The sequence below is a fragment of the Symphodus melops genome, assembly GCF_947650265.1.
Source record: "Symphodus melops genome assembly, chromosome: 19".
Classification (NCBI taxonomy): Eukaryota; Metazoa; Chordata; class Actinopteri; order Labriformes; family Labridae; genus Symphodus; species Symphodus melops.
Genome location: NC_136709.1, coordinates 2537923 through 2565379, shown reverse-complemented (window position 1 = coordinate 2565379; position 27457 = coordinate 2537923). Strand labels below are relative to the sequence as shown.

Here is a 27457-nt window from a genome sequence, read left to right as displayed (position 1 = left end):
CGTCCCATCCTTACACAGAATTACCTGAGGACATCTACTGTATAAGGAGCATTCTGAGCTTTGGATCAGCAGTGCCTTTGTCTTGGTAACTGCTTTGATTATGCAACTACGGGATGATTCTAATGGTTTTTGATGTTTCCTGTGCAGTTTTGATCCTGCCGACAGAGCTCTCTGTCTTTCCTCTGATGTACAAATGTGTTATAAAAAATGAATTTCTTATTATAGATAAAATTCAATGAACAGCTGCTTTAGAGTTTATATTATTAATCTTGATTAATGTGTGCAAAACAAACAGCTGAACTTGGCCCTGTATTTTTATGTTGTATAGGCAACACCAATTACAATTAAGGCAGACAAGACCAGACTGTATCAGGAACAAAACCGGGATTAACCCTACACGGGACAAAACGGTCACCAGAGCAGCTTGATCAGCAATTAAACAAAAAACAGTTTCATTTAAAACAGCCCACTTTTAAGGCCTACAAAAAAACTCCTCTCATTATGGGGCAATATCTGAGATAGCTATTGATTTAAATCACAAAAGGACTTTACAGATCACCTAACTGTAAGAAACATGCTATGTCTAAGTGCTTGCCTCTGCTTCAACAACGCAACAGCCAGTATGTCCTCCTTTCAAGTTTAGATGCTGAGTGGCCTGTGTTTGTTTCGACCAGAGAAGGTAGGCGGTTTTAAGGCACCCCCACAAGGCCGTTATGGACACCACTAGGTTTGCCAGGGAAACTGTAAACCAACAAGTGTGTTAGAGATGGAAGCAGGAAGAGCATTTATTCAGATATTACAGGCTGTACCCAACCTAACACACCTCGGCATGTTTCAAATAAGCTCCACGAGTAGAAGGTGCTCAAACTCGAATACCTTTTCATTCCTGTCCCTGGCCATCATCAAACTTTGCAACTCCTCCCTCTGAGTGTCAAACACTATTTCAACCTTAAAAACCCATCCATCGTTCATTATTTATTTAAACGGTGCAATATTGCAACATCCACATTACTCTCTGGGGATTAACATATTATTTCTGATAAAGATTCAGATTGAACAAAGAGTACTTAGGACAACATATGGAAATCAGATTTTTAATTTAAATTCACTGTACACATTAAAGAAACTGTATGGCAGCCTCTGCCATCATTGTGTGAATGTAAAGGTGTGACATGCGGTGTAAAAGCGCTCCGAGGAGTCAGAAGACTAAAACAAAAAACGCTGAACATAGACTCCATTTACTGAAAGGTGCAATGGAGGAGCTGTGCAGGTAAAATGATTGACAGAGTAAATAATTACCTATGAAGTGATATACCACTGTTATTTAGAGCTGTTTTAAAATAGATGTTTGATCCCAAATATTCATTACTTGGAGGACATTTACACCAGAGGACACGCGCGCGCACACACACCTTCTCGTCCTCCAGAGGTGCAGCAGTAGCAGCAGCACGCGCACACTGTTTCTATGTATGTGCCGGCTCGGTGCAGACAGAGGTTGTAAACATGGCGGCGGACGGGATGGTGCTCACCAACCACGACCATCAGACCCGAGTGGGGATTCTGACGGGTAAGGACACCGTGTAATGATTTCAGGCAAAAAAAATCTTCCCTGTCGTTCACCTGTGTTGCATTTTCCTTCGGTTGCTCGCGCGCGTCGCTTGTCACGATACGAGCTGTCATCGCCGCCGAGCCTAAGCTAGCTGACGTTAGCCTTGGATGCTAAGCTAACCGGTTCCGTTGACTGTCATTGCTCGAACGGTTAGCTGCTTGACAGGTCGGGCAGGTGTTGAGATCGCTAAGACACGATCATATATGCATTTATTTATATTTATATCTGCATGTATAAAACTAGCAGTCACATTTAGCGTTGTACTTTGATTGATATCGACAGTGTAACGAGATATTTTAATCGGCGTCAAGCCAAATGCTACGAAAAAGAATATCCGGTTAAAAGTTTCAAAATAAGATGCGCTACCCGAGCTGCTGCGAGCGCATAACTGGAAGTGGCTGCTTTATTTTGAAGAAAAGAATGTTCTTTTCCGATTTAGCTACGCTTTTTTGTCGTTAGTTTAACGCTACATTTTCGAGCAAAGTAGCTTCACCGAGCCTACACCAGCTGCATTATTCATGTCCCTTTGCAGATCCGATATGTTAGATGCTTGTGAGGATGCTTTACATGTACACTTTTTTTTTCATGCCTGTTTCTGCAGGCATGCATCTACGCAAACATGTTTACACTCGGTGCAGTGATATACATTAATAAATAATAAATCTTGCGTTTTGTAGCCAATTAAAGCTGGTTGCATAGCAAGGCGCAGCAGCGTCAAAGCGGAATTAATTGTGTAGTGCAGGTTTGTTTGAGCAGCTCTCCTCATTAGCCCGGCCGATGATCGTCTGTGAATCGTGCACACGGAGGGTATTAGAACCAGTTTCCAGTCGTGTGACTGTCACCAGTAGCCCTGCTACCTCCTTGTCAAAGGCAGGAGAAGACGTGAGAGTAATGCAGAGAGGATGCGAGCCAGCTGCTGGCTGGGATGTCTGTCGTGGTTTTGATGAGCTAGCACCTCAGCTGACAGCAGCTAACCCCGGTGACCATCCAGCTGTTAACCACAACCTCCTGTCATATGTTATTACATGATCATAACACTCTAATATATCCAGTGTGGCGTGAGGGGGATGTGGGATTTGTCTTGCATTGCACTTCATGTATGAGGAACATTTTACCCAGAGAGCTTGGCCATGTGTGGGGTCAAACATAAGGTTTTGGAAACTGTTTTAATTCGTGCCAAATGCTTACATTTATTTGTGTTTAATTGCAAATGGAGTAAAGATGACATCCAATCTAATATTTAGAATGACCACATAGCATTTGTTTCTATCAAAGGCAGACAGAGTACTTAGGGGAATTGTAATATTATTAAAAAATCTGTTTGCTTTGTGTTTCTGGGCAGCAAGAATGAGATCAAAGCTGCATGCTGCACTTGGTATGATATTGCTTCAAATGTGAGTCCATGAGTGCACCAAATGCATCTTGAAATTAATCCACAGCCAAAAATAGTTCCCAACAAATGCACTTTCTCTCCTGCCTAAGCAGGGTGTGTGAAAAAGCCCACTGCCCAGCTGTTATGGGATATCAAATATGTATATGGTTTCCTCAAGCTTAATGTCCCATCTGAAATGTTTCATGTTGAATTGAAAGATAATTACATTTGTCTGTGGGTACACACGTTTCTGTGGCCTGATGTTTCTATAATACAGACACTAATGTTTGCATTGCACCACAGAAACTGTCCTCAAGACCGATTCATCCAGCATTGAAAAACCTACACATATTAATGTAATGTAAAATACTGTTTGCCTATATTTTTACAATCTGACTATATTTTGAGTAACACAACACAATGTAAATACTAAGGTATTTAAGGTTTGCGTAAATATTATCGCCCAAACTATATAATAATTAAATATATCTCGGGTTGTCACAATATGAGAATTTGAAAACTTCAGTATGCTACGATATACCTGTTTTAATACCACATGGTAACAAACGTCCTGTGTGTGTGTGTGTGTGTGTGTGTGGGGGGGGGGGGGGGGGGCATTGAGCATTACTCAATAAGCTACCGGCGCCCCCTGAAATGGGTCTTTTAAGCATTTTGTGCTGATCCAGAAATGAAGAGCAGCGTGGATGAGATGAAGGATCGAGCTAAGACAAAGTTACAGAGATAGAAAAACTTAAGCACATGCTGTGTTACTCGTAAATTATTTAAATATGGTAATAATGTCGCTTATGGGAACACAAACTTTCCCTAAAGACTGACGGCCTGAATGACCTCTGACTCAGTGGACTGTTAGTTTAAGATAAGCCGTGTATTTGATGTGAACACATAACGTAAGGCTGTTTTTTTTTTTTTTTTTTTTTAATTCCTTACCCATATTGAGTTAGTACATTGAAGAGTTTACACCCCTGTTTAAAAGGTGTTTTACTGACTGTAAGGTGAGAAAGTTGATAACAGTCACATATTCATCAGGTATGTTCCAGATAGCTTAGCATACATGCTACACACTGGCTGTTAGTTTCATATTTTCTGTCGTTTCTTTCGGACTCGGGGCCTGAAATCAAAGAAGGACTATTCCAACTGTGCCAAACTATTCCTTTAAATCATTCAGGCAGTGAGACATCCAAACAGAGTAGGAGTTGTGACTGATTAAAGGAAGGTTAAACACACTCGGCAGGCTTTTCAAATCACTGTTTCTGTTTTGTTTTTGAAGTGAATCGAGACAATTTCAACATTTTACTTCAGCCATTCAGTTGTTTTTAAAAAATAAAATAAAACCCTGAATCAACAGAGACGTTTCTGCTGTCAGTCCTCTAAAAGCCTTTAATTAACTGATACATGAAGGGGGCTTGTAGCTCTTTAAAACCTGCTCCCCTCTTTAACATCATTCGGCATACAGATTATTAATTAGGCACAAAAAGATCATTCCTTCAGCAGATTCAGATGACAGGAATCTGTGGGATGTTCCTTTTCAAATACATATATATACATACATATGTATTCACTGAATAAATTTGTCAGTTAGAAATATTCAATGTTTGTGTTGTATTCTTGTCTGACCTTGGCCGAAATAAGCCGTAACTTAATCCACAGTCTGCTCCGTTATTTCTCCATTAAACGTATACATTAGAGACAGTCAGAAACCTATCTCTGGTATGTCACCAGGGGATGTTCCCAAAGAGGGAGTCAGACTCCAGGGGGGTCCTGGTACATCAACTTGTCACCATCGATCAATCAATCAATCAATCTAGCAGTCATTATTTGGATAGCGCCAATTCATAACAAGACGAGGCGCTTTATGAAAGAGCAGGTGAAAGTCTTTAATTTGGGATGGGGGGAGATGGGATAAGATGTAGGGAAGGTTTTCTCTTTGTTTTCCTCACGTTCCTTTTGTCCACACTTCCTCGCCGCTGAGGTGGAGGTCGCAGCAGGCCGTGCATGAATGAGGACGGCGGTGGTTGTGGGGATGACACAGGCCGACGGTGGCGGCTGGACGTCAGGAACGTTGGGTGGTAGCAGTACCAGATCACCTCGCTTAAGGTTAGAGGAGCTCCGTCTGTTTGAGAGCCTGTCCTCTGCTGACGCTTACACACTGACGCTGAAGGGCGGGGGGGTCGATAACAGCAGGTTGTCCCCACCATTAGCAGATGGCCGCCATGAGCCCGGGTCTGCTGAAGATTTCTGCCCATTAAAGGGAAGAGTTTTCTCCAAAATGGAGACAATAGTTGTGGGGAAGGACCTGTTTAGGACCTAGTTCCTATGAGAACACTTACTGGGAGAGTCAGCCCAAAACACTATACAAGGCAGCATGTTGATGGAGGCGGCTGGACCGGACTTAGACATGGGCTCTGTGATCAAACTTCAGCCTACACTTCTAACAGCTCGTGGGGACAAATGCACCCCTGGACTTGTTAATTGCTTTGGGGGTCTTGTAGATCTCTAAAAAACCAGGCATGTTGCTGCTGCTGCTTGTCACGGAGGAGGACTGCTTCCTTTACGGAGCATCTTCAGCTGCAGCTCTCCAAAAAAGTGAAATAGCTGGCGGTGAAACGGGAGGTTGTGGGGGGAGTGTCGAGTGTTTATGTTCAGAATCGTTGGTTTTGCGTCGTTTAGCCTGAACATGATTTGTTTTGTGTGTGAAGGTGGTCATTTGTTCAGAGGAAGATTTGTCCTTTTTATGTTTATTACAGTGTAAATCCAATGACGGGCAGCTGTGGCACAGTCGTCTCTCAGTCAGAAGGTCTGTGCTCCTGCAGTCCAGGTGTTGAAGTGAAAGACAATGAAGCCTAACTTGTTCCTTGTGGTGTTAGCTGGAGCTGGTGAACGGTGATGATGGGCTCGTCACAGCGTCCTCTGCCTTCAGTGTGTGGATGTGGTGTGAACGGGAATGTGACTTGGCAGCATTCAAACTGGCTGTGAAGGCTGAACTGTTGTTCTTGGCGGGCCGGTGGGCTCAGTTACAGTTTGCCCAGCTGAAACTTTGCTTATATGCATTAACTGAGTTTCCTCTGCTCTGAAGACATGCAGTGTTTTAATGATCAATTCTACTTCCTGCAAATGATGAGTGAAGTCTTCCTCATACCGATGGTATGTGCGGTGTTCTGTTTCTGTCTCGTCTTCAGTCAGTGACAGCTGCTACAGGAACTTGGCAGAGGACAGGAGTGGAGTCAACCTGAAGGACCTGGTCCATGATCCCTCGCTGTAAGTCCACATACACATCCAGCTTTGTTACACACACCGTAGGCTACACATGGCTTTTATTGCTGGGTTATGACGGGGTGATTAAACTCGCATCACTGTTCTGTTATCATGCACACTCCTGCAGCCTGGGAGGATTCATATCAGCCTACAAGATCGTTCCAGATGAGATCGATGAAATCAAGGTACGTGTTTTAGTTTTAGTTTTTCACATTCTCAAAAACTCTAAGCTGCACATGTGAAAGCAAACAGACAGACAGAAACATTTACCCAAACGTGTTCCTGCCACCCTCCGTGTCACATTTCATCCGAAAGTCAGGCTAAGCTAATACAGTATGTGAACACGACTGGTAACGTTCCGGAAATTCCTGATCACCTTGTGGGAGGGATTGATGATGTCATCATGTGAATGACACTTACTTGTGCTCTGAAGAAAATCAGCTTAATACTCTTTTGTGCTTGCTAATATGTTCTACGGCAGTAGCTCTAACTGAAGGGGCATAGGTTGGAAACTGGAGGGTTTGCCGGTTCGATTCCCGGTGCCACATTACCTAAAACCTAATTTCCCTTAGGAGGTCAATGAAGTAAATCTTCTTGTTCCTACTGGGCTCTTAGTTCATACACCAGATTCCATGAATTATTGATGTGCTCGAAAAGCAGAACTATCATTTTAGTGGATACCTTTAAATATATTAAACGGTGTCCTTTTAACATCCTGGCCTGCTGACTGGGACCCTCAACCTCTGGTTCTCCAGGGGACACTTCTCGCTGTGAGGGACCTGTGTGAAGAAACACTTTTGAAGATTTCAGGGGCAGGCTGTCCTGACATTCTGTCGACATTTTTCTAGGAGTGGGTCTGTGACAAGTCTTTACTGGAGCAGCCCGCCGTTGGACTCACACCCCACATCTCATCCCAACATTCATTGTCTCATCAACTAAAACATCAAACAGTCTCATACAACAGGCTACATGGTCACACACACTGTGACACACATGCATGCACAGACAGGATCGCATGGACATGCACTAATAGTGTGATGTCAGAGTGAGGGGGCTGCACATGATGCTCATGAAGTGAAGCGTCACCTCTCCAGATACCCAACCATTTTCCTGTCTTGGTCTGCACTGGGAATTGAAACGGTAACCCACTGGTTCCCATTCCAGGTCCCGATAGACTGAGCTACTGCCCCCCCATATTAGCAATCATAACGTTTTTCCCTCTGAAATTGGTATCCTATTGGTCTCAAAAATCCCATTTCAGTCAAGCTCTACTCTCAGGCCTTTTTTGCAGTAACCATTCATCAATCAGCCAAAAAGAGTTCCAGTGCTCTTCTTGTCTCTGAATGAAGTGAAATGTTCTGTTGAGTTGTTTGGGAGCCGACAGTCTGATTGAAGTCACAGGGGGGACTTGACTGAGTGGTTGTTCTTTGTTTTTCTCTGTGTACAGGATACTCTTCTGGAGTGGTGTGATGATCTGGAGCTGAATCTTATTCTCACGACTGGAGGAACTGGCTTTGCTCCACGAGATGTTACACCTGAGGTACAAACACGCAAAGACTTTCACTGCAACACTTATTCAAGAAAATAAAAAAAAGAACAAGCAGGGCCTTTTTAAAGGTAAATCCTAGCTTTGGGCATGGATAGTTGAGCTAATGGACCCTGTTTGTGTCGTAGGCCACCAGAGAGGTGATCGAGCGGGAGGCTCCAGGCATGGCTCTGGCCATGCTGATGGGATCACTCAACGTCACACCTCTCGGCATGCTGTCCAGGTAGGGATCAGATGTCAGGCACCACATGCTGTGTACAACATGTGGTGCAGTACTGCAGTAATCTCTTGATCAGTTTTGTTCTACCCAGATTATTGAGTGTGCCATCCTCTCCTGGTCTAATCTCCTTTCATCCCCAGGCCTGTGTGTGGTATCCGTGGCAAAACTCTGATCATCAACCTGCCAGGGAGCAAGAAGGGCTCTCAGGTAGGATTCTGACTCCTGAAGTTACGCTTTGCTTTAATAGTATACGTGCCTACTCATTCGATCCTACCTGAGACTCTTTACACGGTAACTATTTACATGACAACAGCCGGATTCCTCTTGTGATTATTTCCCATCATGCACCTGGTGGATATGTATAAGAGTTGTTGTTGTTTTTTTCTTATAAAGAATAAAACTCTTTTTCAAGAGTTTCCTGGACAAAACAAGCAGCAACACAACTATCAGAGGTTCAGACGAGCAGCCAACAATAATACATCCAAAAATACATCCTGAGGCAATTAAAAGACACAAACAACAAATCTAGTAGGAGTAGTAAAATCAGTTTGAGAGTCAGATGGTATGTCAACTTTTTGAAGCTCTTAAAACTCAAAGTTTAGGATTCACTTGGATAACTATTGTTTAGTCCCACCTCTGTGTTCTGATAGCATCAAAGTGAGCTCAGTGGTATAAACGGTGTTTTGTGACTTCACTGTCTAAAATGGGACATTTGGGTACAAAGAATACACATTTCTTTTTTTGCTTGTTTTCTCCAGGAGTGTTTTCAGTTCATCTTGCCTGCTCTGCCTCATGCCATCGACCTGCTGCGTGAGGCCACGGTCAGGGTTAAATCTACACACGCCGCCCTGGAGCAGCTGCCCTCACCTTCCTCCCTCATGGGCAACGCGCACGCCAACGCACACTCCAACATGCACACCATGGAGCGCGGCACCCAGTGTGAGGAAGAGGAGGAAGAGGAGGACGACAGGAGGAGAGGCCGCCATGCGCACAACCACAACCATCACCAGCATGGCTCCTCCCACATCACCGCAGCCGCCATCGCTGCCAAGGTAACCAGACAACAGGAAACGCCACAGCCAGTGCAGCTTCTGGAAACGTTATTGTTCCCTGTGGGGAGAGAAGGCTACTTCAGTATAGACAGCTGATACTCAACAACTGACCTAACGTCAAACAAGAAGTTGTTTCCAAAATCCTGTTCCAACCTAAGGTGTTTTACTTCTCAGACCTCATGTACCATCTCTATCAACATCTGTATCTTAACCAGGCACTCCAATTCACTCCAGCTATTTCCAAGAAGATTAACTCAGCCTTGACATTAAAAATATCCCCATGGTAATTATGTAATGAAAACAATCGTTTAGATGATGAAATATAATATCAGAAAGACGTAGATGCAGGTTTTAATTCATGAATAACAACCTTCAACCTAAAAATATTGTTTCTGACGTATTGCAGAGCACATGGCGTCTCTCCTGTTGTGGTTAAAATGTCACTTTGTGCAGCAGTGTGTTGATTTCAGGGAAGTTTGTGCAAACAGTGAGTTATAGTGAATGGGCTGCAGGCGTTCATGGAAAGCATTATGTTCCGATATCGTTTTTCAGAGAAATGCTGTTACAGGTTCGTTCAAAACAAAAAGCCTTTTAGATTGGATCATATATGAATCAAGAGAACCAGATTATAGTGCAGATTTGTCAAAGTGTCACTTTATGATTTCATTCATTCACCATTATGAAGCACGCCATTTCATCTCATTCACCTGCCTGGAAACGTGTGTGTGTGTGTGTGTGTGTGTGTGTCTCTGTGTCCCTGCATGCATGCATATATGTGTGTGTCCATCAGACGAGCCATGCTGTGGTCATGGCTAAGGGAGGTCCCTACCTGCCTGGAAACACACCAGCCCTTCCCACTCATTTCACATGTTCCTGTACCCATGACACACAGGTGAGACACTCCTCCTCTCCTCTCCTGTCCTGCCATTGTTCACTTCATCACTGTCTCTGTTCTGCAAACATGGATGGTAGTCATTTTAAATCGGCCTTAAAACAAGCTTTAAAGTCGGGTAGCCACCTTTTGGAGAAATCAGCAACACTCAAATCGTTTCAACTATCATTCACTGCCTTTCTTCTGTGAAAAGTGAGCAATCTCCTCACCAGTTCTGCAGGTAAGTGAGTAGTCAGGCAGATTAGCCAAGCATGCATTTGATTTATATCTGACATCCAGCGATGTTGTCTATTTATTCTTTTTGTAACTTACTCATCATACATTAAACTCTTCCGCCAAAGATTCAAGAGCTATCTAAAGAGATATTGAAATGATCCATGGTCTTTGAAGGATATCAGTTAAGGTTATAGCTTGACTAGTATAAACATTTATAGTACACCAAAATGGTTAAACTACTTCTACGGGATGATCTTGATATTTAAAGCTGAACAGATCAACAGAATATATATGTTGTTCAGAAGGCTTTATTTAGCGATGAAGCCAAATAGCTTCACTCTCTCCCACTACTCTGTCACTTAGATAAATACATTTCATATTTAGGGCCCAAAGCTTTAATTCATCATTTTACTGGGATGGAAAATTAACAAGCCGAGTCATCAATGGTGGCCGTGGTTTTCCTAAAGTGTTTTTGCCCATCACGCCTCCCCGCTGGTCACGTGACTGAAAGCTATGAAGAGAGAGATATGATACATGTATTTTTTTATTTTTAATTTGGTGTTGTTTTTTGCCACCTGACCTTCCCTGGCTTCATCAGTAGGAGTTTGCTGTTTGGAGCTTGAGTCAATCCATGAAGCCAAATTTGTTTGTCGGCAAATACTCAGCTAAAAGTAAAACGACTGAAGGAAATTCTGTTTAGCATTTAAGCGTGTGTGTGTGTGTGTGTGTGTGTGTGTGTGTGTGTGTGTGTGTGTGTGTGTGTGTGTGTGTGTGTGTGTGTGTGTGTGTGTGTGTGTGTGTGTGTGTGTGTGTGTGTGTGTGTGTGTGTGTGTGTGTGTGTGTGTGTGTGTGTGTGTGTAGATCCCGGACTCTATCATATCCCGAGGCGTTCAGGTGCTTCCTCGAGATTCGGCCTCTTTAAGCTCCACCCCCTCCGAGTCACCGCGGGCAACACAGGCGACTTCCCGCCTTTCCACCGCCTCATGCCCAACACCCAAGGTACACACTTACCTACACACATGCACACACACAATAATAAAGTCATACAAAATGAGAATCAATGAAAATTTAAATTACTGTCTTTAAAAACAACTGAATTGAAATTTTAGGTTTCTAGTTCACTTTGAATTCTTGTAATCTTTCTGCTGCTAGGAGAGGAAATCTGCCTTGGCAATTTAAACAAAAAAAAACTGATTTAGGCTTCTTCTGCATGATTTGAGTTTTTGCTAAGTATTTTTTCTCGCTCTAATGTTCACGTCTCACTCGCTGCAGACTCTGTAAAGAGAAGAGTTTGCTCATGTAGCTTAAAAAATCAGTTTGCTCTTAGATTGAGATCACTCACTTGAAGGTAAAAGTTAGTAACTATTACAGGCTTCCCAACTTAACCTTTACTCTCGGCCTTTCACTCACACGTTTCCTCCCGATTATCAGTACGTTAAAAAGCCTCGGGACTGGTGTGGTGTTTGGACTTGAATGGGAGCGAATGAGACTGTGAGAAATATCTTCACTTGTTGTACATTTACATAAAAATTATCCAAATATAACAAAAATACAACAAAGTAAATCGCAAAAACTCAAATATTTCTGTAAATGTCTTAAAGGTAATGTTAAAATATGGTAGCTACTGAAATGTAGCCTGTACGCACAGCAAGTTAAAAATAGTTTTAAGCTTTATTCACAAGTTCCCTTTTGTTTTAAACTTTATGAATGATTATTATTTACTTTAGTAATTCTTTTCTTTCAAACCTGGGCTCTGTGTTTGGTTTTGTAAATGCTCCTGTAGATTGCGGCAGACAGCACAGTGTAACTGTCTGTAATGGCTGCAGTGGAATCCTTGTTCCAAATCAAAGTTAATTTTCTCAAAGTTCTGACAGGTTTAGATTGTAAAGGACTTTTTTCTTATAGTGAAAATATTTGTTTTTTAATCCAAGTGCTCAACATTCACCACACTTTGCAGAAACAGGAGTTGCTGGTCTGCTGCTGCATAAATAGTAAACAGTTTAGATAAGTCTCAGAGCTCCCCAAAACATGTGTGAAGTTTTGTGAATCCTCTCCGATCCTGTATTTGATCATGTCTATAAACCCCTCAGAACACGCTGTTTCAGTGTCTGTATCTTTAAATATGTAAATGAGCGGTCTGACCACGCCCCCCTCTGGAAGGGCTTAGGTGTCTCTGGCTTTCTCGCTTCATGTCCTATTGTTTACAGTGAGAAGGCAGACTCAGAGGGCAGAACAAACACCGAGCTGTGGGAGTGACACCTACCTGGGGGAGGGGCTACTGCCCTTTGTGATGTCATGAAGGGGAAATCTGCAAACAGCCTGTTTGAGCACAGTTTCTCTCAGGGGAGCAGGCTAAAGACGGAGAGGATTAGAGACATGTTTAGAAAAACCTGGTGAAGTTTATTTCTGATGATATGTGACCTTTAAATGTTGATGTCAGATGGAGCAACAATATATTTCAATATACAATAAAATTTAAAAAATCAAAAATCAAGACTGCAGTGAACAAGCAACTCCAGTGTTTAGTGAGGTTACATTTCTTATTATATCAGTGTGGGTGTGGTGGATTTAAGGGAGAGAGGCAGCAGCTGTTTTCAGAAACAGCATCCACCTGTTGACAAACAACAAACGTTTCTGCAGGAGTTAAATCCCAATGATGATTTCTAACAGGGATGAAAAGAAGAAGGCTAACAGAGACAGGAGGAATAAATCAGTTCAGCTACTGATGTTTCCACTCGTGCCTGCTGACTTCTGATGTGTAAGAAGAGGACAGAACAGAAAGCTCACACTGCTTCCTGTTCGTACTTTCTAAATAATCGTCTGTGCAGTCGGAGCGTTCAGCGCAGAGCTGCTGCTGTGCTGTTTGTCAGCGTCACAGCGAGGACTCGTGTTGTTTATGTTTCCCTTGTCCTGTTTATTTTACATTATTAATAGATAAATCAACATGAAAGTCTTTGCTTTGCTGTCCTGTTATGAAGGAGATATATTTGAGTCAATCCTCAAACACATTTGCATCAAACAATGAGCAAATATAGAATATGTGTGTGTCTCTCTACAGGTTCAGTCACGATGTGGCAGTAATGAGAACATTCTGAGAGCCAGTAAGTTCAGACTGTGCGTTTGTGTGTGTGTGTGTGTGTGTGTGTGTGTGGGTTTGTGTGTCTCATTAACATGTCTGCAGAAACTTAGATCACAAAGGAAAATGTAGAAACCTTTCTGGAATTGTCTATAATAAAATGTTAACCATTTACTGTCACACATTGCTTTAATTTTGTCTCTTTGTGTGTGTGTGTGTGTGTGTGTGTGTGTGTGTGTGTGTGTGTGTGTGTGTGTGTGTGTGTGTGTGTGTGTGTGTGTGTGTGTGTGTGTGTGTGTGTGTGTGTGTGTGTGTGTGTGTGTGTGTGTGTGTGTGTGTGTGTGTGTGTGTGTGTGTGTGTGTGTGTGTGTGTGTGTGTGTGTGTGTGTGTGTAGGCCACAGTGCGGTGGACATCAGTAAAGTGGCTCGTCGTCATCGAATGTCTCCGTTCCCGTTGACGTCAATGGACAAAGCCTTCATCACTGTTCTAGAGATGACACCTATCCTGGGAATTGAAGTCATTAACTACAGAGGTGAGTCTTCACAAGGGTATGTGTGTGTGTGTGTGTGTGTGTGTGTGTGTACTGCAGTATATTTTATTTGACCTGTGGAGTGCTAATAGAGGAGCACAGAGGAGAATATAAACATTTCATGGAAGGGCGTACGGCCGTCTGATTCCCGCGTCAGCGTGAGGTAATCCAAACAATCGATCAGTTTAGTTTGTCAAAAATCACATTAATTACATGTTGATCCTGTATTGTGTTTGTCTTTCTTTCATGTTCTGTGTGAAGCACTTTGTGTCGTCTGCTCTTTTACTATTATCATTATTTATACTGTTTCTAAGTGAGAGAAGACTCTGACTGCAGTGACTAAATGTGCTTTAAAAGTCGAACACCATCTGTATTTAAACATCATTTATTCGGCCCTGTTGATGAATTGATGTCGATTGTAATACTCTATTCACACTTGAATAGTTGTTATTGTTTGCGCTTTGAGTGTTTGCTCTGGTTCGCACTAACCTTGGTCTTACTCTCTCAGACGGTATGGGTCGAGTGCTCGCTCAGGACATCTATGCCAAAGACAACCTCCCTCCGTTTCCTGCCTCCGTTAAAGATGGCTACGCTGTACGAGGTGAGACAGTCTGACATGTGACTTCATGTTATCAGATAATCACTACGTTCAGGACACTCACGCAAAAACAGTGGCCACGATAAGACTGTTAACTGTGATGTTAGAAGCAATGCAGAAGGTTTTCATATTGAGCCCCATCTTTACGTGTTTTGGGCTCAAATGTTTTTATGTCATTTCTCAGCTGGCAGCCGGAAACGATGCAACAGAAACTTCTTTGCTTTAAGCAAATGTTTGACCCTGCTGGACTCTGAAGTTACATGTGTATGACATGAAACCTGTTTTTGTTGTTTTTTTGTGAATGAACCCCGTCGGCATTGAATAGAAAAATGTAAAGGATGTTTCTGTTTCAAAAAGAGGAAGTAATCAGACACTGAGAATAACTTTCTGAGCACGACTTGTTAAGAAATACAATTTGAATTGCTCCCCGGTGACAAATCAAGTTTTTTGAATTCAATTAAAATGCCGCTCTTACAGCCAGTGTCACAACTGAAGCAAAATCTACTCAAGTGATTGCATGACGTTTGTCCCTTTCACTCATTTAGATCCTACAGTGTGTCACATTAAAGGCTTTCTCACACTTTGAAAAACTCCTGATATTTTCAGGAGCAGCTGTATGTGTATGTTTTCACTCTGGCTTCACCTGAGTTTCTTCTGCCAGACCACCTGTATTTATCTGCAGCTGGTAATTACTCAGCTGCGTTGTGTTTTTTGTTTATCAGTATGTTCTTCTGCGTGTTTTTGTCGATATCGTTTCATGCATATTACACGTAGCATTGATATAAAGGCAAATATTCTCATTATAGCATCGTAAAGTGGACTATGTTTATTCGTCAGCCACTTCCTCTTGTTGTGTTTTTGACGTCATGTCTCGCCCCTCCTCCCGTCTGACAGGGATAGTCTCCCCCTGTGAGGAGTGTATATAATCATGAAATGATCTCCATAGTTTCAGGAGAGCAGACGTGGGGGCAGTCTTTAAGTGCTTGTTGCTTATTCAATTGATTGGAGGATAAATGATCTATATTTTAATTGTCTTGCTGATTTCCACTTGAATCTCAGGTCTCAGATGTCATGTTCCCATCTCCATACTTAACCTGATTAACATCATTATCATTGACCTGTAGCTGCTGATGGCCCAGGAGACCGCTTCATCATGGGAGAATCACAGGCTGGACAACAGGTCAGCGTTAATACACTAACTCCTACACACTAATGTTTGAGTCCCAGTTAAGATGAGCGTTAACTTGACCAACATTTTAAAACACTTTTAATATCTCTTTGAAACTCACTATGATTACAAAAGAAGAAGAAAACACTAGTGAGCGTGCTGCTGCCCGTCATGTCAACATAACTCTGAAGTGTTCAAGCTCAGCACCAGTCCTCACTTAAAGGACATTCGTGCATCTGCTGCTTCTCCGTACATTGATTTAGCTGTTGTTAGAAGTTGTACTGTTTGTTCTTGGCTTCACGATAATGATAGACAAAGTTCTGATTAAATTTTAACTACCGTAAATTCCGGACTATAAGCCGCTACTTTTTTCTCACACTTCGAGCACTGCGGCTTCTACTCCGGTGCGGCTAATGCATGGATTTTTTATGGGGGACAATGAGCTTCTGCCGCAAAAACATTTGACTTCGTCACGTCGGATCTTAATATCAGTCATTTTGCGCTTCATGCACGCACCCTCATCATGGAAAACACACGGAGAAATACATATGATGCAGCTTTCAAGTTAAAGGCGATCGACCTGGCTGTCAAAGAAGCTAACAGAGCTGCTGCACGTTAAGATGACACTGACAGCGACAACAGAGACTGAGGAAGTGAGTAATGAAGTCATTCTGAGGCAGTGAATGGATGGACTTTTTCTTGTGAAATATATTACGGTCAGCCGTGTTACAGACACCGTCGGCTAGGCTTCGTATTGTAACGGTTCATGTTGTAAAGTCAGTAGTTGATAATGTGTTCATAATTCCGATTATGTGGAGAGTCAGTGAATGCACCAGCGAGAACGTGTTGAGTGGCTGTATGAGAGAACGCTGGGGGAGAGAGTTGGATTGTTACGGCAAGTTATGGTTTTGTTCTCCGCTGTAAACGGCGTGGTCACGGCCGACAGTGATCGGGTTATTAAGTTATTATTTGAACGCTCTCGTCGTCCTTTAACGTCCGTACGGACGCTACAGTATTTGCGGATGTTACCGGTAGCCTACGTCTGTGTAAATAGCTCTTGTTATAGCGTGGACACCTGCGGCTTATAATCAAGTGCGGCTTATATATGTACAAATACATTTATTTACTTATTTTTAGCCGGTGCGGCTTATATCCAGGTGCGCTCAATAGTACGGAATTTACGGTATCATATTTAGGAAAGAAGTTCATTTTATTTCGTATCCAATCTTGATTCTTTTTTTTTTTTTGGTTGCTTTTTGCTTCGGCCAGATGCACAACACGCTTCCTCGTATGTGAAACCATCCAGGGCAATAATAGATGCTCATATCTACAGCGAGAGGCGTCGTGCACATTAGAAGTTAGCAACATGGTAAAGCTGCTTGTCAGAGCGACGGCTGGTTCAAATGTTGCAGGAAGTTTAGAAAGCCAGGAGTCGAGCTGGATGCCAAGCGAAATGTTCGACGTGCTGGAAAAGAAGAAAACAACCCTGAAAAGATTCTGGTCAATATATGAAACTAAAGAGGGGCCGTGACAAGAATGTGTACAACATTTAGAGTATTACAAAAGATTCAGGATGAAGTTCACTGCATGCAAATTCGAAGATCAAAGTTTATTTTTAGGGAGCAGCATGTTGGCGAGGTAAAGGAAGTCTGGCTGAGTTTTTTTTGTTCGAGAATAAAAAGGAGGAGATCAGAGAAAAGATAAGTAGTGCTGTTTTGTTTGCAACACAAAGTTGCAGCTTGTTTAAGTTTCTTTGAGTAAAACAAATGACAGTCAAACAAACAAGCGTTAGAAGTTATATGACACTGAAAGCTTGCACATACAAATACGTTTTGTTGGAGGGACTTTACTGTTGCATGTGTATTTAAGACGACATTTCTGAAGTACTTTCACCTTTCAACATCTGACCAAAACAGGACTAAATCAGAGTCTTGTGTGTGTGTGTGTGTGTGTGTGTGTGTGTGTGTAGCCTACCCATACAGTGATGCCAGGTCAGGTGATGAGGGTGACGACCGGGGCTCCGATCCCCTGTGGAGCTGACGCTGTGGTCCAAGTAGAAGACACAGAGCTCCTGCGGGAGTCTGAGGATGTAAGTTCACCAGGGAGGATGTTCTCCTCAACACTGACACGTCTGCCCCTCTCTTCTGTAGCAGCTATCGTGTGCTTTCTGATTTCAGGGCACAGAGGAACTGGAGGTGAGGATTATGGTCCAGGCTCGACCTGGACAGGACATCAGGTAAAGACCAACATTCACTATTTCACAAGGTCGACGCTAGCTGCTATGAAAGTTGCATGACTAAGCGTATTATGTTTGTGTGTGTGTGTGTGTGTGTGCGCACAGGCCTATAGGTCATGACATCAGGCGAGGGGAGTGTGTGTTGGCTAAAGGAACACACATGGGCCCCTCAGAGATCGGCCTGTTGGCTACAGTGGGAGTTACCGAGGTCAGCGTGCACAAGTTCCCTGTGGTTGCTGTCATGTCCACTGGAAACGAGGTGAAAACACAGTCGAAAACAAGCCAGGCTCTACTAATGGGCCGAGGCGTTTAAGAATCATTCCCACAAAACTCTGAGGAATAAACAAGGATTTTTCTTTCTTTCAGAGTTTGTGTGGTCTCCTAGAAGATGTGTGTGTTGACTTCTGTTTTCTTTCCTGTGACTGCAGTTGTTGAACCCAGAGGACGATCTCCACCCGGGTAAAATCCGAGACTCCAACCGCTCCACTCTCCTGTCCACCATCCAGGAACACGGATATCCCACCATCAACCTGGGAATAGTGGGAGACAAGTACGATCACCAAATCTTTATATAGGGAAAAAAAACAAAACACTGCCATAATCTTTTTTTTTTTTTTTTTTTTTTTTCTTTTTCTTTTTCTTCTTCACACTTAAATTTCCCCAAACAATTTAGCCAGACCTTTATTTTCAACAAAAGGAAATCCAAAGTGAACAATATACACACAGTATACTGTAATTGCTGGGCTTTTGTGGCCGCGGTGGATCACTTGGTGAAATCGCTGACCCCCAGCTCCTGCAGCCACATGTCCAATGTGTCCTCGGGCAACACTTAATATACTGATGGACACTTTATACAGCAGCCTCTGTCATCAGTGTGTATGTGTAGGTCTGACCTGTGGTGTTAAAGCACTTTGAGTAGACAGAAGACGAGAAGTCCATTAACATCTACCGCTGAATGCAACGAGACTAAAGACACTGTCCAATTCTAAAAGCACACAAAGGATTAAATTCACTGAACAGCAAGTTGCATTAATGCTCTCCACTATGTTGGTAGGTATTGAAATCAGTCATTATAAATACATCTGCTGCAAACTTGGTTCCTCACTATGCAAATGAGCCTCATTGCAAAAAGAAAAAAACCCATCACATTTACAGACACTGGTGCTGACAGTGAAGTTTTTACTGTCTGTAGGAAGTTGGAGCACTACACAGTAGAGTCCTGCTTCGAGTTTGAAATGATAATGACAACATCTCCACATCCACAACGTTGATTCAGTCTGCACATGTTCCTTCAACTTCTCTCATCTTATCATCATCATCAGGAGTGAGGTTTGTTTGGGGCTGAACCCTGACGCATACCTGCACACTTCCTTTACATGTGAGGAGATGATGGGAGGTGAACACATAGGAGGGAATAAAAGCATTTGTAGGTAGTCTTGGAGAAATTTTCTGAGGATAAATGTGCCATAAAATCGATTCGATCTGTTGCTACTACGAGTTGGATTTTTAACAGCTGCCCTGGTTAGAAGTAACTTTTTGTGCCACTTCCCGACGGGATACTTTGGCCTCAGTAATCTCCAGACTTTGTTGAATATGTACAGAATTAAACAACAGAAAATACATTTGAAATATTTTGTCTGGGCAGATACAGTACGTGAAGGAGAGAAGCTGCACACAGACTAATTTAGCTTATTATCTGAGATAGTTGCTTCTACAAATATCCAGGGACAGGACTTGCACTCTCCAACCTTTAAATTCTTGGTTTAATTAAAACAGACAGAGAGAGGTGAAACTGGAATGATTTAATTTGTTACAACAGGGGTCATCCAAACTCTTAAGTCCCTCGCTTTAGAAAACTGGATCCTTCCCTTCCCTTTTATGAAGACTGATTTCATGTTTCTGCGTGACCCTGCTTGCCTTAATAATCCGACCTATCTTTCAAACTCTACATCGTGAAGCACAAGTTTCCATTAAAACTAAAAATGTTCAAGCGTCACTCAGCTTAGCCCCGATGAACTCCACAGTTTTGCTTCCTCAGACTTGTCAAAGCTCCTCCACAGCCACACATCTGCTGTAGTGAACTGCTGTGTCATCCTGTGTTCGCAGCCCTGATGACCTGCTGTCAGCCCTCCACGAGGGAATCAGTCGTGCTGATGTCATCATCACCTCAGGGGGCGTGTCCATGGGAGAGAAGGTAACGGCCTGCATTTAATTTAACCAGTAAAACTAGTCAAAAATAAGTCTGAGTGTTGGACTGCTGATTTAAGTTTCCACACAGTATTGTTCAGTGTCTGTTTGTTCTTATCAGGACTACCTGAAGCAGGTGCTCGATATTGATCTTCATGCTCAGATTCACTTTGGACGAGTCTTTATGAAGCCAGGGTGAGAAGGAAACAGCAGCATTAACTATTATATTGTATTGTATTCTCCTACAGCCAAGGTTGATGATACACTCCCTTAAATACTTGAGTCAGATTCCATCAAGATAAACAATAACGACCTGTGTGTTTCTGCTCCTCAGTCTTCCTACTACCTTTGCCACAGCTGACATCGACGGAGCACGGAAACTCATCTTTGCCCTGCCAGGTACGATTCTCATCTCTGAAGTAACTGTGCGTTGTGTGTGTATCCCTGGACGGTGTCTGACACACCACTGAGTGGCCCTAAAGGCCCGGTCTACTGCTTTTAGAGATCATTTATCTGAAGGCATGTCAGATTAGCTGTACGTAACGTTCACCTTGGCACCAGAAGAGCAGGCACACTTTGCTGGTAAACAACACAAGGAACATCACAGGATGCAGTTTGTGTCTCTGACAATCGGCTCAACTATGACGCAGCAACACAACTAAACGTGGATGTTTGTGGGGTCACATTGGTTTAATGAGACGGCAGCAGCATACACTCTGACTCCACATGTTTTATGCAGCACAGCGCTGCATGTGCAGAGGTTGTGATTGTGTCGCTTATCCTGTTACTGTATTTTGTTTTTGTCTTCAGGTAACCCCGTGTCTGCAGTGGTGACGTGTAACCTGTTTGTGATTCCTGCTCTGAGGAAGATGCAAGGCATACTGGACCCAAGGCCTACAATTATTAAAGCTAGGGTAAAACACACACACACACACACACACACACACACACACACACACACACACACACACACACACACACACACACACACACACACACACACACACACACACACACACACACACACACACACACACACACACACACACACACACACACACACACACACACATCATGGTCTTTCATTTGGTATATGTTGGACTTAAAACTGGTTAGCTCAAACCAGTACATAAATCCAGCCAACCGTTTCCTTTAAGTTCACACATTTCATTCAGATGTTCTTTTTGTTTATTTCAAATCAGATGTAAAGCCGTTCATTTAGGACACATTGCTGTGTGTTTCTTTCAGCTCTCCTGTGATGTGAAGCTGGATCCACGACCAGAGTACCACCGCTGTATTCTCACCTGGCATCACCAGGAGCCGCTGCCCTGGGCACAAAGCACAGGTGAGGACACACACAAGGACTGTGGACTGCTGCATTGCTCCCTGTCATGGAATAAAGGAATCAATATATGTTGTGGTATTGTAACTGAGGCAATAAGAAGCGTCTCAGTGTTTTAAAGGTGTTACATTATACGCTTTCTTCTTCTTGTGTCAGATGAAGTTTTTAAACAAGAGAATTAGAGCCAAACATCTGGAGATAGATAACAACACTGCAAACACTCTTTGCATTTAAACTATTATCTGATTAATTACAAACATCTTTTAGAAATGAGACCATATGAGAAGCATAATATTGCAATAAACTTCCTGTGTTGATGTTTTCTTAAACCTATACAGCACACACAGGCTGAAGGATATTTAGTTTGACCATATCGGACAAGACAGCGTTTGAGTTTTGAGTCTTCACTTTATCAGCTGCTTGTTGTCCCGGTCTCTCCGGTCGAGCTGTGGCTTCGTTCATGTAGGCTGTTAGCAGAGCGAACGTGACCTTCAGCCCACAAACAGCGTGCTGATATCAGTGAGTCAACAGGTAGTGGGAGATGATGACCTACTGTTTCATAAAGGTTCTGGTTGGATGATGATACCCACAAGTGTACTTTTAAAGTTTTATCAAGATCTGTTTTTTTTCTCCTCCACATCTAATCACTTTATTTTGCTGGCAAAGGGCTGAAGCTCATGAGGAATACACAGAGGGGACATTTTGTTTTGTTAGAAAATAGCCTAAAAGTCCCCAAAAAAAGTGAAATACAAGTTTTTGGATCTACATTAAAAAAACAAAACAAAATGAAAATAAAACGTTTAAATGACTAATATTTTTTGAACAAGTTGTAACACACCAGTTTTCCCAATACGCAGACTCCGTGGTGGTGCTTCGTGTCAAATGCCTCTCTCACCCTCACGCCTCTGTTTCTGCAGGTAACCAGGTATCCAGCAGGCTGATGTCAATGCGTAGCGCCAATGGTCTGCTGATGTTACCTCCTAAAACCGAGCAGTATGTGGAGCTGCACAAAGGAGAGGTCGTGGACGTCATGGTCATCGGACGGCTATGATGCAGGTACGTAGTGAGGGGAACACCATGCAAGGAAAATCTGCCGGCTTTTTGTCCCTTTCATAAAAGTGTCCTGAGGTGTGTTAGTTCCTCCGATCTGCTCAGAAGAACATTTGGACATCCACATTTTTGACATCTGTTATCGTGGTCCTGTAGACTTAACGGACGGCCACAACATCTGTAACACAAACATTTCCTCCGCAGATTTCAACGTCACTCGCTACCGATTACCATGGCAGTGCCAGGACTTCCTGTCTGGACAGGAAACGGGCGGGGACAGGAAGTGATGCATGTCTACCTGGTCGCCATTAGCTGTGATGTCATATGCAACAGCCAATCGGAGCCAGCGGAGGCTGAATCCTCATTGGTCTGCTCTGAGGAGATCACTGTATTTCAACGGAGAAAAAAATGTGAAAAAAAATATATGAAATATGAGATTTATTCTGTAATATTATTATTATCCTGATGATAATGATTATTAATATTCCTAATTAATATTCTATTTATTATTATTATCATGGTTCTGATTGAATATTATCATCTTAGTAGTAATCATGCCCTCTTCTCCCTGTTCATTTGCTTTGTGCGTTTGACATTTTCCCTGGTAGAAATAGAGATATAGAGACTTTCTCCTCCTTCCTCACCGTTTTTCCTTCTCTTCACCTTCTTTCTCTCTTCTTCTTCTATTCTTCTTTTTCTTCTTCTATTCTTCTTCTTCTACTTCTTCTTTTTTATATAGAAACTCCTTGATTACCTCTCCCTGCACTACCACTATATCTGCTCCTGAAAGACACGGATCCTACATCAGTATTGACATACATATATATATATATATATATATATATATATATATATATATATAAACTAAAGAATTTTAAAAGATATCTTTTGATCTAAGCTGCTGATAAAGTTTGTGCCAGTGTGGTAAATATGACCCATTTTGGGTGAAAAAAAAAAGAGGAGAAAATACAAAAGACAGGTTTTTCTTTCCTTAGATGACTAGAGGACACTTTTTAACCATCCTGAAACACTTAGACTCATCATTACTCTCAATGAAAGCCATGAAGCTCTTAAATGTGGATCAGTGGCCGTACAGGAATGATTCCTCTGGTCCCGACATCAAATATTACTTCTTCTATTGAACCATTATGATTTCATGTCAAAGATGGGACACTAATAGATTAATACAGATCTCACCCTGCGTTCGAGTGCTGTTTATCTGTAGACATTAAGCGAAGTACACACTTGTATACAGAGAAGGTTTCTATAATGGTGCCAATTCTAGTATTTTTCTACTATAAAAGGATAATGCCTTTGATATTTTGTATTTTTCTTTTTGTCCAGATCCCATTGAATGACCAAAAACAACATTTGGAATTTTTACATGAAAATAAATGAATTGATCACAGATTAAACTGTGTAAAACAGCGAGCATGAGGTGGGCCGAACGAGTCACATATTGATGCAAAGCTAAGTGAAATAGCTACAAGATATAGATTAATTTTTATACAACAAAAAAAGGATTACCGGTACATGTTTGAAAAAGAGCGTTTCCAAATGTTCAAAAACTCTTCCTACAAGTAGTTGCTTAAATTTATGAAGTGCTCCTTGTCTGTCCGTAAACAGCTGGGCACTTTCTTTCAAGAAATATTTGCAAACAGGTGGGAGAAGTTCATTTTTAGGGACTACTTTCAGTTGTTAATTATTGCACAACATTTCCAGGAACAGGATGGCGAGTGAAATATATATATAGTAGCTTTGTCCTGCACAGAGCGACACAGGAACTGTAGCAATGCTGAATTTAAAGACATCACCATGAATAGAAACCAGTAAAACACAGAATAAAGCAGTGGGCTGCAAGCTGAGCTGCAAATAGCTTATTTCTAGATGCTAAGCTAGACATAGCTAAGAACAACAATTGCGTTCTTCTAGCTCAAGGTTTTTTTTTTACCTGGAGGTGAATTATTCGCAGTCTCTTCCATTTAAAAACAAATGGAACCAGGAATTTGAAAACACTAAAAACCGCACTAAACTTAAAAGTTTTTGATGGGGCGTTCAGAGGCTGAAAGCTGAGCTGCCGCCAGCCTATTCCCAGGATATTATGTTTAACTTGAAAAGCTGTCTTTGAGGCTCTTTTAGCGGACTTTCAGCCACTGTTGGCTGAGCTGTTTCTCGAACTTTAGTCATCTGTTCAAGTTTTTTTTTCTGGACGTTATATAAGTGAAGAAATCACAGTGACCAGATTTGAATAGCAAGAGCTCTGAGGCTTGAATTCTTTGATTTCCAGGCTGACAGTTGATACTTACAGAAACTGATGGTTGTTACAGGTTAACTGTAGACTTTAAGATGCTAACGTAGCTAAGTATAACACTAAAGAGAGGACCAAAGAGTCTGCACTTTGTGAGGGATTTCTGAGACAATGTTTAAACTTGTTGTCATTGTTGTGTCTTTACTTTTGTTTTGGACGACAATGAAGAAGCTCAGCGGCACACAGGAATAAAAAGATTTGTAAGATTTTGATAACACAATCACAAGTTGACAGAATCTGTTGGTTTGGGTCATTCGATGGGATTCATTGATGGTACGAAAAATACAATATCATCAGCCTTATACTTTAAGTAGCCAAAGATCAAAGACTCAACCGAGATGGCCAATCACACGTCTTCATCTTTTTTCAAATCGACAAACGTGGGCGAACAAGCTGCTTGATTGTGCTGTGAAAAAAACTTCCAACCCAACATCACTTGAAAGCAGGGTGTTGTGTTCAGGTGCTCGTAAACTACAAAACTGGTGTGTTCCTACCATGACAGTGTAAAGGTGCTTGTTCAAGTCAAAGAAAAAAAAAATCTAAATCATTTGACTGCTTCTCTCTCAATGTGCTGTACGTAGTCAGAGCTACACGGAGAAATCTAGACAACCTTAGGCTGAGTTTACTGTTAGCATAAACAAGCTAGTAGGCTGATTAGTTTCCTGCTGATTAAACACCAAACTTAAATTGTTTACCAATTAACAAAGGACCATTTAAATGCATCAGATGCAACCTGTGATTACTAAGCATTCACCAATGCACCATACCTTAACTCCTCATGTTCCTCTGATTCCTCATGTCAGTGTGATCAGTGCCAAACAAACCCCAAGGCCAAAAGTCTAATGCTGCATTCAGGTCATATCAGGAAAAACCGGTACCTATTTGAAATTATTCGTATGTGGAGATATACTAGAGTTTTTTTGTACATGTACATTGCCCCTGATTATCCTCAATTATCCCCAGAGATAACTTCTCGATCCAAAGCTTATGTCTCCTACCTTTCCTTTGTGACTTGAATGCAGCACTAGTCAGCGCTTGTGAGCTTTGACCCCTCTCCTGATAGGCTAATGCAGTCTTCCTCTACACATTCCCTCATCTCTTCCCTTCCCTCTCATCTTCCTGCCCTCCCCACACTCTTGCATGCCCATAAAAGGGGCGCGTTTTCTTCTCTTTGGGCAGGTTTTCACTTCCAGGCGTGAGATCGGAGGTGCAGCACCTGGGCGGGGTCTCCTGATATGACTAAATGATACGTCTATAGCAGTTGTTGAAGCGATCAGAGCTGCTTGTAAAGAACGTTTCAAGTCCAGGATTTTGGTACCAACACTGTCTTCTCATTTTTTCCGCTGGCTCAGATGTTTGAAACTTCCCAGTTACCTCAAATGCACCATAAATCTATCCATCAGTGGCTCATGCTGGGTTCATGTCATAGAGAAGATGTGAAAAGAAGAGTTTACAGAAGGTTAAAGATGGAAGACTCATTTGTTAGATGAGTAAACACAAAAAAAGGATAATTTATTTGTATTATCTGAAGCTCATATTCACGGTAAAGCCATGATGACATGAACGCAGCATCAGAACACGTCCTGGCACCTGCCCAAGGAGAACCAATCAAACCCAGATAAATCCATTTGAGTAAGAAGACGCAGGTTATTGTTAAACTGCCTTTGTACTGAGTGATTCGTAACACTGGACTTATCTCAGTGTCACACTGCACACACTATAAACTATGACCAGCACTTGTAATGAAGCAATGACACAGCATTCTACTACTACTGTACAAATATGATGAAGAGGATGTTCTTTTCTGTAATGATAATGATATTATTGAAACTGAAGATGAATTAATAAAAATAATCCTGATTATTCTGTACATGCTGTTCAGCCAAGTCCTTCTTGCAGAAAGCTGTGTGATGATCATTCTTTCAGATTTAGTAAATGTGAATTTATCTATTTAAAACCACAGTGAAATGGCACCGGTGGCCTCGTGGTTAGACTGCGCGTCACATGTACTGTAACCTTCGAAGCGGGCGACCCAAGTTCAAATCCTTTCCTGCATGTCATTCTTCACTCTCTCTCTTCCCCTTGATTTCTGACTCTATCCATTGTCTTGCCGCTACAATAGAGAGAAGAAAAGCCCGAAAATAACGCCACAAAAATCAGACCAGTAATAAATCCTTTTTTTTCCTCTAATTTAATCAATTTACACTCAACCTTCATAATATTATGAAAATACTTTTATTTTAGAGGGAACAACTTCTCTTTAATTTAGTTTTCACCATTACATGAGGATGTTTGCAGTTTAGTTTTTTTAGTTTTTGCACTTACGAGGAAAGCAAAAAGTGTGTTTAAAATGTAATGTCTAACAAACCACCTCAAATGTTCCTAATAACAAAAACAGTGAGTCCTTCCTGGTATCAAACCCAATCTTTAGCACAGATCTATTTTTTATCTTAATTGACCAACATGTGTTCTGCTATTTGAGTTAATGATTTAACACTTTAAAACATTTGACATGCAGTAACTTAAACTTTAACTTGGGCAGGAAGCAACCAAAGATCCTGTGAAGTTTTTTATTTCACCATGTATTAACTGTGTCCCTACATGGCCAAGTGTAGAAATTCAGGAAACATTTATAAAGATTTTTGTTTCTTGTAATTGCTGTGAAAACTAATTTTCTAAGAAAAAATCACCTAAAAAAAATCTGGAAGTAAAGACCTAAGAGACCAAAACCAGTTACAAATAAAGAAAAGTGATTGTTCCTAAACACTTAGTGAAAATATAC

At 41.8% G+C, this 27457-nt stretch overlaps 1 protein-coding gene across 2 annotated transcripts; it reads left to right on the top strand.

Moving 5' to 3' along the window:
- The first annotated feature begins 1407 nt into the window (after positions 1 to 1407).
- Positions 1408 to 24410, top strand: gphna (gephyrin a). Of its 2 annotated transcripts, XM_079369977.1 has the most exons (24): positions 1409 to 1567; positions 6179 to 6257; positions 6382 to 6439; positions 7702 to 7794; positions 7929 to 8023; positions 8161 to 8227; positions 8779 to 9072; positions 9863 to 9964; positions 11042 to 11179; positions 13239 to 13281; positions 13652 to 13789; positions 14295 to 14387; positions 15509 to 15564; positions 17522 to 17641; positions 17730 to 17788; positions 17894 to 18047; positions 18217 to 18338; positions 19895 to 19982; positions 20097 to 20170; positions 20310 to 20374; positions 20786 to 20889; positions 21224 to 21320; positions 22235 to 22373; positions 22572 to 24410. In XM_079369977.1, exons 1-23 carry the CDS (start codon positions 1504 to 1506, stop codon positions 22366 to 22368), a joined length of 2337 nt encoding a protein of 778 aa, XP_079226103.1. In that variant the 5' UTR covers positions 1409 to 1503; the 3' UTR covers positions 22369 to 22373; positions 22572 to 24410. The 2 variants fall into 2 exon arrangements, with proteins under 2 accessions (XP_079226104.1, XP_079226103.1); XM_079369978.1 differs by lacking the exon at positions 9863 to 9964 and having other exon boundaries at positions 1408 to 1567.
- Positions 24411 to 27457: the final 3047 nt, after the last annotated feature.

Excerpts from the sequence above, each read along its gene's own strand:
- gphna (XM_079369977.1), top strand. The coding sequence starts at position 1,504 with ATGGCGGCGGACGGGATGGTGCTCACCAACCACGACCATCAGACCCGA. Across the intron at positions 6,258-6,381 it reads CTGGTCCATGATCCCTCGCT|CCTGGGAGGATTCATATCAG; the intron begins GTAAGTCCACAT and ends ACACTCCTGCAG. Across the intron at positions 9,073-9,862 it reads CAGCCGCCATCGCTGCCAAG|ACGAGCCATGCTGTGGTCAT; the intron begins GTAACCAGACAA and ends TGTGTCCATCAG.